The sequence below is a fragment of the Glycine soja genome, chromosome 15 (assembly GCF_004193775.1).
Source record: "Glycine soja cultivar W05 chromosome 15, ASM419377v2, whole genome shotgun sequence".
In the NCBI taxonomy this organism is placed as follows: Eukaryota; Viridiplantae; Streptophyta; class Magnoliopsida; order Fabales; family Fabaceae; genus Glycine; species Glycine soja.
This window is the reverse complement of record NC_041016.1, coordinates 1,815,139-1,830,410: the sequence shown is the minus strand read 5'-3', so window position 1 is coordinate 1,830,410 and position 15,272 is coordinate 1,815,139. Positions and strand designations below refer to the sequence as shown.

General features: G+C 29.1%; 1 protein-coding gene and 2 pseudogenes across 1 annotated transcript; all 3 read right to left on the bottom strand.

Annotated features, from left to right (window-relative positions):
- Positions 1–444: 444 nt before the first annotated feature.
- LOC114388036 lies at positions 445–2,726 on the bottom strand (annotated as a pseudogene).
- A 3,129-nt stretch (positions 2,727–5,855) lies between these two features.
- Positions 5,856–8,148, bottom strand: LOC114388034 (annotated as a pseudogene).
- Positions 8,149–12,368: 4,220 nt separating this feature from the next.
- On the bottom strand, positions 12,369–14,902 carry LOC114387459 (inorganic pyrophosphatase 2-like). Its single transcript, XM_028347652.1, has 4 exons — positions 14,641–14,902; positions 13,879–14,000; positions 13,551–13,752; positions 12,369–12,872 (listed from the first exon to the last, which is right to left on the bottom strand). The coding sequence occupies exons 1-4, from the start codon at positions 14,776–14,778 to the stop codon at positions 12,528–12,530; spliced, it is 807 nt and encodes a 268-aa protein (XP_028203453.1). The 5' UTR covers positions 14,779–14,902; the 3' UTR covers positions 12,369–12,527.
- Between the last annotated feature and the right edge of the window lie 370 nt (positions 14,903–15,272).

Genomic DNA, 15,272 nt, shown 5'->3' with positions numbered 1-15,272 from the left:
GTTTTTGCCTCCTCCAATGCTGTCTACGGCCTCTTCCAGTGCTACGACGACCTTGCTAACAACTCATGCTGTAGTTGTGTGTCACGTGTGGTCACCTAGCTTGACACCCTCTACAAATCACATACCTAATTCTTGTTAACGTTGACAGTGTTAGTGGGTCAGAGAGTTGTAGTGTAATGGATGGTAAAACAAAATAAAAATCTTGTGTATGATAACAAAAAAAATAAGATTGAGTGTAATTTAATTTATTCATTTATATATATATATATATATATTATTTATATTTATATTTATAGACACACACCTAACAAAATTATAACAGTCAAAGCCTCATACACTTTATGCAAAAACAACAACAGCAAAAACAAAGTAGCAATACATAGATGACAGGCCACAAGAAATATAATCATTTTGAAATCCATCTTTCATCCTCTGCAATTTTAGTTATTGAGGAACTGGGAGTGCTTTAGGTAAAGGTTTATGAGCATCAATTGAACTCCAACTTGCAATCAACGGATATTATTGGAGTAGAACTACTAATACTGCCGTTTCCTTCACCAATAGCTTTGTTAATAAAATGGAGCAGAACATCATAAAGTTCTTCCCCATCTCTCCAAGCATGTACCTCTGCCTTTATGAGATTAGAGTTTTCAGATACTAAATCACACAATGGAAAATTCTTTCTTGGCATCAGATAATCCCTATCTTTGAGCTTCAAACTAGGGCAAAAGTCTACACTTCCATCTCCAAGATAGATGAATTTCTTTCCTGCAGCATCAACCGAATTTTGGATCCTTTCTATGATCATTCCCTATATGTCATTAGGAAAAGTGTCAATGGAAGAGACTTTTTTGGTACACTAGTTAAAAAATTTGAACCCTTGCCAGTAATATATTAATTAAATTTTGTCAGTAGATTTTGGTGAAAAGATATCATAGACACTAATCTATGAAACATAATTTTGCCTTTACGTTGTTGGGATCCCTTGGATTATGGCTTATATGAATATATGACATACACCAGAAAAGTGCATATAATAATTGAATATCGTCAAAAGAAAATTTGACCAGAGCTAATTCCAATGACAGCCTCTTGCTCATTGGCTCATCAACAACAAATTAAGGCCAATTTATTACTAGTACAATTTAACGTAAAAGAATTATTTTAAACAAAGATAATTACATTTTTAATTTTTTATACGTTTGTTTTAGTTTTTTTAAAAATAATTAGAACCTGAAAAATATTAAATTTAATTAATAATAAAAGTTATTTTTCATAGTTTCTCATGAATCATCTATTTTTTAAGTGGTTTTTATTATTGTAAACAAACACAAATTAGTTTCAACTTTTTTCGAAATCTCCAAAAATAATCGCTACATTATTTTAAATTTAAAATACTTTTTTTTAATATAGAAACAGTAAATAAACTAAATATAGTTCATAAAAGTGATTAAGTATATAGAAAGAATAAATGCGAGAATTCATTATTGGGTTATAAATAAAGAGATTGTTGGAGTTAGTGCAGTTGCCTTGCAGATGTTTGGTGGGCAGGGATTTTTGCATCCATGAGAACATTTTAGAAAATCATGGTAGGGGGAAATTCGGAGTCTCCCTTCTTCATTAACATAACTGGGGTTTGCAATAACCTCCGAGAAACAATTCCACACCCCATGATGCTTCAAAATTGTTTCAATGAAAAATATATTTGCGTCGCTCACAATCTTCAGCTCACACCTGAATATAATCCTATCTTAGACTTAGCATCATTATGAAGGAAAATAAAATTAAGTACTATATATATATATATATATATATATATATATATATATATATATATGTATATATATATATATTAACCATTTTGTCACATGGGTCAGTTCGGTTAGGAGGAAAAAACAATAAATTTATGGGAGTGAATGAAATTTCATATTTAGAAAATCTACCATGATACTTGTTATTACATGTTTGTTTTCAGGTTGAGACATCCAAATTATATTAAAATATTAATTAACATAATTTTAAATAAATAATAACATATTTAGTCTTATGTTAAAGAATTAATTTTTTATCAAAAATTGTTTTTGAGTCGAAATAATTCAAGACACTTTTTGTCAGATAAAATAATTAATATTAAGTTTTATTACTAATTTGTTTTTAGAAAAAACAAGACAAAAAGAAATTATTTTATTTCAAAACTAATTTTGCAAAAATAAATTTAGCAAACACTTATCTAAATACACACTTAATTATTCACCTTTGTTCCTACTATGCTATTAGGCATATCGTACTTGTAATAAAGGGTGAGTGAAAAGAGAAAGGAAAAAGGTATATACCCAAGGGAATATGATGCCTTAATGGCTGGGACAATGCTGGGATGCATTGGAGTCCTGTTCAGAACTTGTACAATGTCTTCAATGGTTTTTCCTTGTGAATGAAGTTCATTCATCATCTTATCCTGTAAAATTTTAGGACAGACAAAAATTATTTCCCTATCCGGGAAGAAATAAGCTTAATTAAGCAAGAAAGGGAATATATACGAATTAGAGAATAACCATCAGAGGGTTCCAAGGCATGTTAGGAAGAAGCTGATAGAACTTTTCAGTTAAACCAAACTCATCAAGAACCCAATTATCACTGTCACACTCGATGATTGTCGAGTCGAAGTCAAAAACCACAACGTTCCCAGCCATTAAAGCTAATCTTGTGATAACTTTATGTATATTAGTCCTGAATGACTTAATGCATGTGAATGTGATCATAAGACATGGATGGGGTGTATTTATAGGCAAAGAATGCAAGCTTGCACGTAAGCATGCTAGATGGAATATTTGGATTCCAAGGAATCTTACGTTGTTATATTGAACTAGGATTGTATTTTAAGGCTATAACATTATTTTTTTTTTACTGAATTCTAAGGCCTATAACATAACAAGTGCTATATTTTACAAAGAAAATCATTTAATAAATAATAAATTTCATTTCAAAGTGTTAATGAATTTTAGAGAAAAATATATTTTTATCCTTTAACTTTCCATTAAACGGTTTTGATCCTTATATTTTTCTTTTAAAAAATTGCTACAAACACACTTTTTTGGATACATATTCTTTTAATGATTTACTATCTTAATTTTATAGTTTTCAATAAATTTTAATCAATTAAAAAATATATTTAAAGGAATACATTCTTAGTACTCATCATCTTTAAATGACTTAAATATATTTTTTGCCCATAGCATATTTTTATTTTTGATTCTTATCCTTCTTTTTGTCCATGGAAATTTTAGTCGTTAAATAGGAGAATTAATGTATACCAATAAGCATGACGGTTGTAATTTTATAATTAATAATAATTAATTACTATAGTCCTTGAGCATGAAAAAATAATAGACCTTTACAAATTTAATTACTATTAAGCTAATTGTTGTACACATTAACAAAAAGTTTATGCATAAAAATATATATAAAAGATTTATATGTAAAAATACATTTGACTTCTATTAAACAATCACTATTTGCATTTACTAATAATGTTTTTGGATAACACAACAATAAATTTTACTTCACAAAATTATGGTGATACCATAAAAAAAAAATAACTTTTTGTTGTTTTCTCGTCATCATGAATCTAATCCAAACACATTATAAATGAATAAACAACAACAAAAAATCCACTATAAATGAAAATTAAACTTATAATAGTCATTTTTGATAAATAAAATAACATTAGATATCTAACTCGGTCAATCAAGATATATGAATTATTATAGATTTACTTATACAAGTTTTTAATTTTGATTGATAAAAAAGTAAGATGCGATGATGTTAACTAAAATTAAAAAATGAATAATAATAATAATAATAGAGCAAATTTTATATTTATATATCCTAAATATGAATAATTTTAAGAGTTTAATGATATACTAAGTGTAAAATTATTTTACATTCTCATTCAATTATAAATCATACCTTTTTTACAGGCATGTTAATTATTAATTTATTAGTTTTTATAGGGTATAAAACTATTTCTTCCTTCCCCTTCTCCCTTCAATCACAAAATCAGAGCTTGATATGATATTTAAGGTGATGTTTTTGTACCAGCTATAGCAAGAGTTGCAACCAACAACATATCCCAGTATCTAGTATCTACCATGGCAACAAGAAGTAACTTATTCCATAACAAAAGTTAGTCAACTTCTCAGCATGTCCAAGTCCAACTCCAAACAAGTAACTCTCAATAAACAGAAAACTAATTTATGCTGTAAGCACACCATGCCCCTATCACCTGATCCCCAAACAAACACCACTGTCTAATTTCTAAAGTGAACCAACTTGTATCCAATCTTAAAAGTTACGTGAAAGCTAAAAGCTTTCATTTCACCGTCTAATTAATTAGCCTTCTCAAATTGCAAAAGATAAGTTTCAACACGTGATACACTAGTGAAACTTATTTGAACTGGAAATATATTTTCAAAAGTGTTGTTAGCACACTGTTCCTATAAACGAGTATAATGTGCAAGGCATAATATTAACTATCCGGGTCGCATTGATTGATGTGATAACTAGATTTTTAATTCATTCCTTTATAAACTGATTAAAATGTATTGGCGGTTAGTGTTAAATTTGTTGATATTTCAAAGACATTAAAGTAAATTTGTTGATATTTCAACGATATTAAATGCTTTTATTTTTATTTAATATTTTCTTTTTTCTACCTGATACGAAATGTTCATAAATTTTCAATATTTTATTTTTATTAGAAGACTCAAATTCAAAATCTTCAAATTTTCTTTATGAAATAATAAGAAATTTTGTAAATATTAGGTAAAAAAAAAATTTCTTACCAAAACAAACCTTGTTCCCATAATTTTAGTTTCCCAGTCCCCATCCTCTTTATCCGTCTGTGTTCTCTCCACCACACAGTCTTCTCTCTCCTTATTTATTTGTATTCATTATTCATGAATGCCACCTAGTCACTTAGTACTGCCGTGAAGTACATGCATTTTCTCCCACGTAAGCATATTCGTATTAATTATAAAATATGAGTATTAGAGTTAAAGAGTGACCTAAGCATTTTTCTTAGATCCAATGAACACATTTACTAACACCAACGATTCCTTGGAGTTGGATGCAACTGCAACACCATGGTTGCCTCGTTGCTTTCATTGTGGTGGAATCAGTTGGGCAATTGTAGTAATGCAATTTATTTATTTTTATATAATTTAAATTAAATTAAATGAGATTTAGATTCATTAAATAGGATGTACAACTTATAAAATTTAGTGATTTAATTTCAACTATTATTTTCGTCTTTTTAAAAAAATATCTAAAAAAATAAGTATTATATTTTATTTCTTAATGTAACGTTAATTTTTCTTTTCTACGAATATTTCTAATAAATATTAATTTAGTTTTTAATATAACATTAATATTATATTCTATATTTATTTAATAACATTCATCTTGTAAAATATTATTTTTTTCATTTATTTATTAACTTTTTTAATAAAACAACCTAAAATTACACCTATTTTAAAACAGAAAATATTAAGAAAAATTATATTTAAAATAATTTGTTGATAATATTATCATATGAATAAATTCCAACATTGGACAGGAAAGGTAATTCTGATTATTATTATTATTTAAAAAAAAAGCAGGTAAGAAAAGGAAAGTAACACTCGAGAAATGTTACATTTTCAAAGATTGAAGTGTCATTATGGCTGACGCGGGCCTCGTGAGCAGGGATAGATGGTGCAGCTTTCAATGAGCTGAAATTATTTGAGCAGTTTACTCCGAAGATATTTTGTTGATTGGCATCACAGAGATATTCTCCAGGAGATATTGAGTTTCAAAGATTAGAACCTGCAAATTAAGGAAAAATTAGAGTTAATGAGGAAGTATTATATCGAGGAATCTTCTCAATCACTTCAGATATTCAATTTGATTTATTGTTCATTACACTCTTATATATATATATATATATATATATCTTCCATGGGGAGATTTGTTCAAGTCATGGTAAGGCAAAATTCTTAATCTTCCCTCTTCATTAAAATAAACACGGTTGGTGTTAATCTCTGAGAAGCATTCCCTTATTCCTAAGTGCCTCAAAATTGTCTCGATGAAAAATGTATTTGCATCGCTTACCATCCTCAAATCACACCTGAAAAGCACAAAACGCTACCATATATTTCTTCCTCTCCAAATTGTTTTTTTAAAAAGAAAATACTTGATTGATAGGAAATACAGAGAAAAATAAATTGCGGAAAGAATAAATTAATACCCTAAAGCATGGGCAACTTTGATGGCAGATATCATTCTGGGATGTTATTAACTAGTTGACAAGTGTACTAATTTGTTACAAGTAATAAAGTTTAAAACGGAAGATCGAGGATTGAATCGAAATAAACTTTATTTGTTTATACTTGTGTGAATGAATATCCAATTTGCAAGTATAAGATAAAGAATTGTAATAAAGATCAGAAAGAATTTGAATTAAAAGACAATAGTAATAAAACAAACGAGATTAATGCAAAAAATAAGTTCAAAATTTAAATATTTTGGGGCCTAACATGTCTAATTAACCTTGATATAATATTAATGTTTTCTCTATCTCCAATTTGCAAGCAAGAAATAAGGAATTGTAATAGAGATAAGAAGAAAGAATTTGAATTAAAAGACAAGAGTAATAAAATAAACAAGATTAATGCAAAAGATAACTTCAAAATTTAAATATGATGGGGCCTAGCATGATGCATGCCTAATTATCTTTAATGCAATATTAATATTTTTCTCTATTAAATATTTTCCTAATTTTCACTCACATCTATTAAGACACTCAAACCTGATTTCTCATGATGAAGAGTCTAATTTATCTATTATCTCTCCCAAATCCCTTTGTAAAGATTGAATAGTAAATCACATGAAGCATAAAGATGTATGCAGAAGCAAAACAAAGTCAGTGCATTTAATAGCTGGTAAGAACGATTACATTACAAGGACGGTAGCTATTAGGCTCCCAACAGAGGGGGTTTAACCTCTCATAGCCATGAGAGACTTTACACATTAAGGGACTAATGTGGATGGAAGAAGGAGCTGGATGACTAAAAGAAATGGAGGAATGACTAAAGAATGAGGGTTTTCCCTAAGGGATAGACTCAGGCTTTGGATATTTTCAACTCTGAGACTAGGCGTGTTTTTTTCCTTCTGCTTCCTATTCCTTTTATAGGGGCCAAGATAGCTTATTTTTCACGCTGACTTCGCGCTTAGCACCTGCTTTCGCACTAAGTGCACCTTTGGACTTCCTTGTGGGTTTTCTTTGCGTTAAGCATAAACTTGCCCGCTAAGTGAGGGTGCGTGCTAAGTCTGGATTGCACGCTAAGCGAATTTTTCAATTCTTCTAACTTTTCTTCAATTTTTTTTCTTCCAGTTTTTGCATCAATCTTCCTCTAAATACTTGAAATCTTTTTCTTTTGATTTCTGCTTATAAAAAATTATAAAGATGTTAATTTCTTCATTATATCATTAAAAAATAATAATAAAGTAAATAAATTATAATCATTATTAACCAAAATAGACTATCAATTTAACTCAAATTCCATAATTATTAGGTATATAGGAATCCTTTCCAGAACTTGCACAATGTCAACTATGGTTTTTCCATAAGAATGAAGCTCCATCATCATCCTATCCTATAAAATCGAAATAGGAAAAAAAAAGCCTTAGTTGTTAATGTCATACACACAATGCATGTAGGTAATAAGAGATACTTATACAACTAATTTTGAAGAACATAACATTTCAATATTATTGGAATATAAATGAGATATGAAATCTTATGTCAAATAAAAATGAGAAGGTTGAACATTATATAAGATTAAATAAAATTCATAAATTTAAGTCTTAAAATTTTAAATTAAAATATGATATCAAGATTAATTATATTATTGTTCATGATCCACCAAAAATAAACTCTCAATTGTGTTTTAAAGAAAAAACGAAAATTTGTGAAAAATGAAAAGGTTAAGTTAGCATACCATGAGAGTGTTCCAAGGCATGGTGGGAAGGAGATGATTGAACAAATCGTTGAAACCTAACTCATCAACAACCCAGTTGTCACTCATCAAAAACCACCACAATTCCAGCCATTACAATATTATGGTCAGAAAACGAATGTACAACTGTGTTCTCTTTCTAATTCTCTCTCAAAACAACTTGAATTCACTGCTCAAAGAGAGAAAGTGAATTTATAACTCGCTATATGCATGAAAAGCGGTGAAGCTTCCTAGGAATATTCTGTCTCATTACTTGCCTCGCAATTCTTATATATATTATCATCCCTAATAGATATTGATTGAATTGCATCAGAACCGTTGGATGAGCTGAACTATACGTCGGTTGAATGATCAAAGAACAAAAACGATGTGCTGGGATTTGATTATGATCGTTTTATCATTATCATATCTATAATAACAATGGAATATAAGATTATGCACATTAAAATATACCTTACAACCTATCTATAATAACGAGGTGCCAGAATAAGAACTTCTGAAAGATAAATTTCTTGAAACGATTTAACTTTTGAAATATTTTGTTAAATAAGATTTGACTGCCTAGCATGATCGAATATACCTTTGAATGCATAATTGCTTAACTTGTGCAGATAGATTGGCTTCTTTTGGTTCATTATCATGGATTTAATTGGTGGGAGTCTATATCATTGTTTGTTAGGAACTCCTTAGGTACCAACAAGAGATTTCCTATTATAGGTTTTGTTAGCTTTTTGTCTTGGGTATGGTCTGATCCTTTTGAATTCCTTTTATTTTATTATGATATATATTTTGAGATGGCTCTATTTGGTGTTGTAGAAACTGAGATGGTAACATAGTTAGGATGTCAACTTCTTTTTTATCTTCTTTTGCTTCAAAAAATAACTGCTTGGTTTAATGTTCAAAAAATGATAAAGTTTTAGTAATGGCGGATAGGATGAGGTGTTGGGAAATTGAGGAGAGTAAAATAAGTCATGAGACAATCAAATTTTTAATGTTTAGATTTATTGGTTTTTTTTTCATTTACATTATATTTAATTTTTTTACTTCTATTGTGAGATTTCAACTTAGACTTTATTCCAACATGAGGACCTTACCTCCATTGTCTATTACATGGTCTCTGTTCTCTGGAAGCAGTGGAAACCATTTATGAACCGTACACATGAGGTACCACAATTGCAAGCAGCACAGCAAAAGCACAATCATAGCAAGCACAGACACGAATCAAAGGCAAAGGAGGATGGTGACGTGGTAGGATGTTATTGGTTTCCAAAGATCACCTTGTCTTCTATTTTTATAATTCTGTTATGAGCAAATCTTTTCGGTTATGTCCTATAATCAGAATTAATAAGAATGCTGTTGGTAATAAAACTTTATATAAAAAAATCATGAAAGAATTAATAAGAATGCTGTTGGTACTAAAACTTTATATAAAAAAATCATGAAAGAAAAAGTAAGGAGAGAAATATTGTTAGAAATAATTTAAGTCTCACATCTGTTAATAATATAATCATATTAGATTTTATAAGTACACTCTCATCCCTTAAACTAATTTTTGGTGTTGAGTTAAGCCTCTCATGTTATTAATTTTAAGATGATATCAGATTAAAAAAACAACCCTTATTTCTTAAATTAATTTTTGAAATTGAATTAGGTTAAAAACTCACTTTCTAAAAAATATAATTAGAAATTCCTTCTCTTAATCTTCCTTTTCTAGAGGATTTTTAGTTCTCGAATTCTAGCAGCATGACAGTTCAATCTCTCTGAAGATTCCGCCTCTGATGTTACCATCACGCTCTTCATACTAGAATTTGTCATCTACAAATGTCTGCCAACTGGTTGCCGACGCCGTGCAACACAAACTTGAACCCCTTCATCTCTTTCTTCCTTATAAAATTGACTTACCGTCTGTTGAACTTAGCTGCAATTAAAACTCTTGTGGCGTTGGAATTGGATTCCTTGAGTCTGAAAGCTTTTTCCTCTTGTTGATCTTCCCTCGCTTAAATTCCTGGGTTTGTACTATGTTTCTTTCTCACTTATCAGAATATAGACTTCTTGCGGACCTTCTTTCTGGGTGTCCTAATCTTGAGGACATGGTGGACGGTGCTAATATATTGTTTAAAAGCTATGCAAATGAAGCAAAATTTTAAAAAATTACCCAAATTAGTCAGTGTGGTTATGGATAAAGGTCTTATTCCATTGGAAGTTGTTTGTAATGTTCAGGTCCTGCGCATCAATTGGGTACTGTATACTTGATTTGATTGCCATTTCTTTTCATCTTTCAATGAAAATGGGGATTTCTAATATTTTGTTGATGGGATGCACCTCTTACATATGAATTTCAAAGTGAAAATTATTGAAGACTTGATTCCCCAATTTCGCAATTTAATCCTCATTGAATTGCGTGAGGCAGGATGATTAGGTTATGTGTAGCATATCCATCCTCGTATTCTAACGTAAAAATAATATTTGTATTTCATCTCATAGTTATATCAGAGTTATATGGATAACAATTTTTATTTTTATTTTCGAATTGGATATTTACATACCCATTTTAGTATCATTAACTCTCGTTTCAGTTAGGTATAAAGTTAATAATAATAAATTTATAAAAAATTAATTAAAATAATTACTACAATTTTAATAAAAAAATTATTATTAAATAATTTAAACTTAAACAAATATACCATTGATTTATTTAAACTTAAGTGATAAATAAATAAAATTATAAAAATAATCATTCAACATAACAATTAATAAAATTAATATTCTAATTATTTAACAAAAATTCTAATTAAAAATTTAGCGTTTTCACTCTCTTATAGTAATATTACTAGAGATTAAAGATTTAGAATATTAATCATAAAAAATAAAATATAATTATTTTTCAATAAATTATTATATATATTGTTCATTGAAAATAAAATGATATTAATGTTAAAAGGAAAACAGATATAAAAAAGATGAAAAGAAAATTAAGAGGACCTTATAATTTTAAGAGACAAATATTCATTTAAACAAAACAACTTATGATAAGAAAAGGGTAAAATTAAAAAAAAAAAACATTTACAGATGTTACAAAGAAAAGAACTTATGAACTTATGATAGAAAAAGGGTAGAATTCGAAAAAAAAAAATTACAGATGTTACAAAGAAAAGAAGAAAAAATGCTCCATTAACTGGTAAATCACATTAATCTGCATATACTCTGTCATCTCTAGGTGGAGGTGTTTAAAGTGATCAAGTATTGTCCGAAACTTCAAAATCTTGTCAGGTTTGCTAAGTTTAAAGCCTCCAAGGGTGTTTTTTTTTTTTTTTTTTATGTTTACTAATTTTACGCCGTGTATATTGCTAAACAGGCTACGGCTGATTCTGGTTACGATGATGATGGTGTTCCTAGATGCATTTTATCGCACCTTAAAACATGCTCTGTTAATAATTATGGTGGCTCTGAAACAGAGTTTGAATTTGTAAGATATATCATGTAGAATGGAAGAGTGTTACAGGAAAAGGCTTAAAATGATATAAATAACACTTTTACCTTAAAAAAGGTATAAATAATATTCTTACTATGTATTAATTATATTAAATTGTGATTGATGTATACTCATAATTTTTTATTTAATATGCTCAAATTTATGCTAAAAATCGTTTTGATTCATATTGAAAATATCACCATCAAATTATAATGATTACTCAAAAGGTAATTTGGTATAAAATTAAAAAGCAAATAAATCATAGAGAAATCATCTGTTATAGTTAATTAATTGTGTATTTAATCAATTAACTAAATTAATCTAATATAATAATAATAATGTTATCGATAACAATAATTTATTATCTATCGTAAAAATTTTGTTTTTCAATTCTCACATCAGCATGTATGATGTATCATTGCTATTTCATTATCTTTTCTGAAAATATTTTTTATTTTATTATCTTTTTAATGATTAATAAAAGAATTTTTTTTGTTTTTTTTTTAAGATCACATGTATCATTCAAATTTCAAAGAGATGAGGGGTGTGTAAGATCCAACCCAACCCAACTCTATGACTCGGCCCGACACTTCCCACTTTAACGTGTTGTTCATAAGATTAAACAAATGTAGTCTAAATTTAAGATTTCAATAAACCCACAAAATAAAAACTGTAATTTATAGGCATAAAAGCTAAAGGAATAATACTGTAGCGAACTGATCTTTCCTCAAGTTTCCAATATTGAAAACTTTAGAAAAGGTTAACCCAGAATCAAAACAAGTAATAAAAATTAATAAGCTACTAGAATATTGGCTAATAAACTAAAAAAAATATTTATTATAAAAATAAATAAACAGTATCATTTTATGCATCTCAATAAAAAAATTATCCTTTTAATTCCTTAGTTAATATCTAAAAACACTTATTAGCATTTGACATGAAAAAAAAAAAAACTAGCTATCTTTGAGGTAGATGAGATATCCAAAGATATTAAAGGGGTCTTATCGGTGAGCTAGTAGAACTTGAGGAAAAGGCTCTCGTATAGTCTCCAACTTGCAATCAGCAGAAATGTTCTGAGCACTTTCTCCCAAAGAAATTTTGTTGATTAGCTGCAGCGAAATTCGTTCCAGTTCTTCTCCATCGCTCCATTCATGAATTTCAGCTTTAATGAGCAAAGGGTCTTTGCATATTAACTCCCATACAGGAAAATTCTTTCTTGGCATCACAAAATCTTTGTCTTTTAGCCTCAGGCTTGGGCAATAGTCCCCACTACCATCCCCAAGATATATGACCCTCTTTTTTTCTCCTGAAGATATTGAGTCTTGGATTTTCTCTATGATTTCACCCTGTAGGGGGAAAAAGAATAATCTCAACCACTGTAGCAATCTTCAATTCATAGACTATAATAAGTGTATATGGTAAAACATTTAAGTTAGTTTTTAATTTATTTGACTAAGTTAAAAATGTGTAATTATATTTTGGTAAATAATTTATTTTTAAGTAGTTTAAAGCATTCTGATCATGTTTCATTTTCTCTATTTTATCATTATTTTTTCTTTTATATTATTTTAACGATTTTATCAAAAAATTTAAATTTTATCGGTTAACTTATCAAGTTTCAATTTTTTGCTGGTTGATACACAAATTTTGTGAATGGAATATTGTCTAGAGTCTTCGATCCTCAACATCGGTCGAAATTATTATATAATTTCTACTACTTAAAACTTAATGTAAGATCTTGAGGGCACAAATCAAAGGCCTAAACAAGGTTAGGAATTTCGATTGGTTTGACATTTCTTTTTAAAGCAAACTCTGGAGACTTTTTTGTTTTTGTAAGACAAACTCTGGAGACTTTGGTGTATGGTCAACCATTCAGGTCAGGACTTATGAATGAACTCATTGAATCCAGTGACAGTGAGCACCCATGTTCTTAAGTATTGTTTAGTGTGAAGTTTGGAACTAAATTTTGCGTGAATCTAAGTGATAGTTTTTAATATTTTATAAGGACTTATGAAATAATAGACCTTGCACATGTTTGGAGGACACAGAGTGCATCCATGGGGAGAATTGTTGAAGTCATGGTAAGGCAAAATTCGTAGCCTTTCCTCTCCATTAATATAACCCGGGTTAGTGTTGATCTCTGAGAAGCATTCCTTTATTTTTAAGTGCTTTAAAATTGTTTCGATGAAGAACGTATTTGCATCGCTTACAATCCTCAAATCACACCTGAAAATCACAAAATGCTACCATATATTTCTTCCTCCCCAAAGTAATTATAAAAAGTAAAAAAAAAAAAAAATCTATATGAAAACCGAAGGAAAAAGAAATTAAGGAAAGAGAAACATAACATACCCTAAAGCATGCGCTGCTTTAATGGCGTGGATTATTCTGGGGTGTATAGGAATCCTCTGAAGAACTTGCACAATGTCCTCAATGGTTTTTCCATGGGAATGAAGCTCCATCATCATCTTATCCTATTAAAGCCAAAACCAAACCAAAATGCAAATAATAAGAAACTAAAAAAAATGTTGTGAAGTGTCAATGACACATTCTTTCTAATACATTTTTTATTGTTATGTAGAGCTTATTGAAAGTAACATCATTATGATTTTTTAACCAAAAGGGAGACCATTCAAATAGACAAATGTGGGCATGATCTCAATGAGGTTGACACTATCAACATGATGCCTATTAGAAGAATCCCAAGAAATTCATTAAAATAAAACAAAGACAAATACAAAATCATGGGAGAACATGCACCAAACCCATGAAGAAACAAACTATTTGAACATATAATTTGGAAGACCAATTTTATTCCTATAGAACTCGGTTGAAACAAAATGTGGGATACAATCCCACAAAAAAAACCTGTAATCAAATTAGCATGAAAAGACTAACAAATCATTATGAAAATTTCATTTAATATCATGAGACTCACAAAATTTTGCTTTATGTAATAAATTTTAACTAACAAAAAAAATTGTATAAAAGGATGTGTTATACAGTGTGACTTGACATCTTTAAATATGTTTTCTTGAAAAGAAAAGAAAAAAAAATAGGGCATAGAACAACTGACAATGAGAAACATATATTTGAAGCAAATCAAAAGCTTACCATGAGAGTGTTCCAAGGCATTGTGGGAAGGAGCCGATTGAACAATTCATTGAAACCCAACTCGTCAACAACCCAGTTATCACTGTCACAGTCGACGATGGTCTTGTCGAAGTCAAAAACCACTACAATTCCAGCCATTGTAGTTACAAATTAAGCGAATGTACAAGATAAAATGGCAATGCTCCAAGAATCAGATTCTTATCGGGTGTCTCCTACTGCTCTCAAAATCGTGTCTTTCTTGGATTCAATATCCAGAGAGAAGATTGAAGGGTATTTATAGTGATCGTGAAGCCTAACAAACCCAAAAGGTATAGATTCCATCGAATATTTATTGTTATTCCTAATGGAGATTGATGGGTATTTATAGTGATCGTGGCTTTCTTTTGTTATTTTATTCTGGTTTATTATCTACACACTTGGATATCATCACGTTACTCCCAGCCCAACTGATGGAAATCTCACCTCAATTTAGATTCTGCTTTGTATTCTTCGCCTTGTTTGTTGTTTTGCAAATAAAGACACCAATCTATCAAGCTACAGCTCATAATTAATTATTTGTTTATCTTTATATTATAAATAAATTCCATGTTTTACTCTAGTCCGTAGACAATTCTTCTGTCTTATAAATTTTT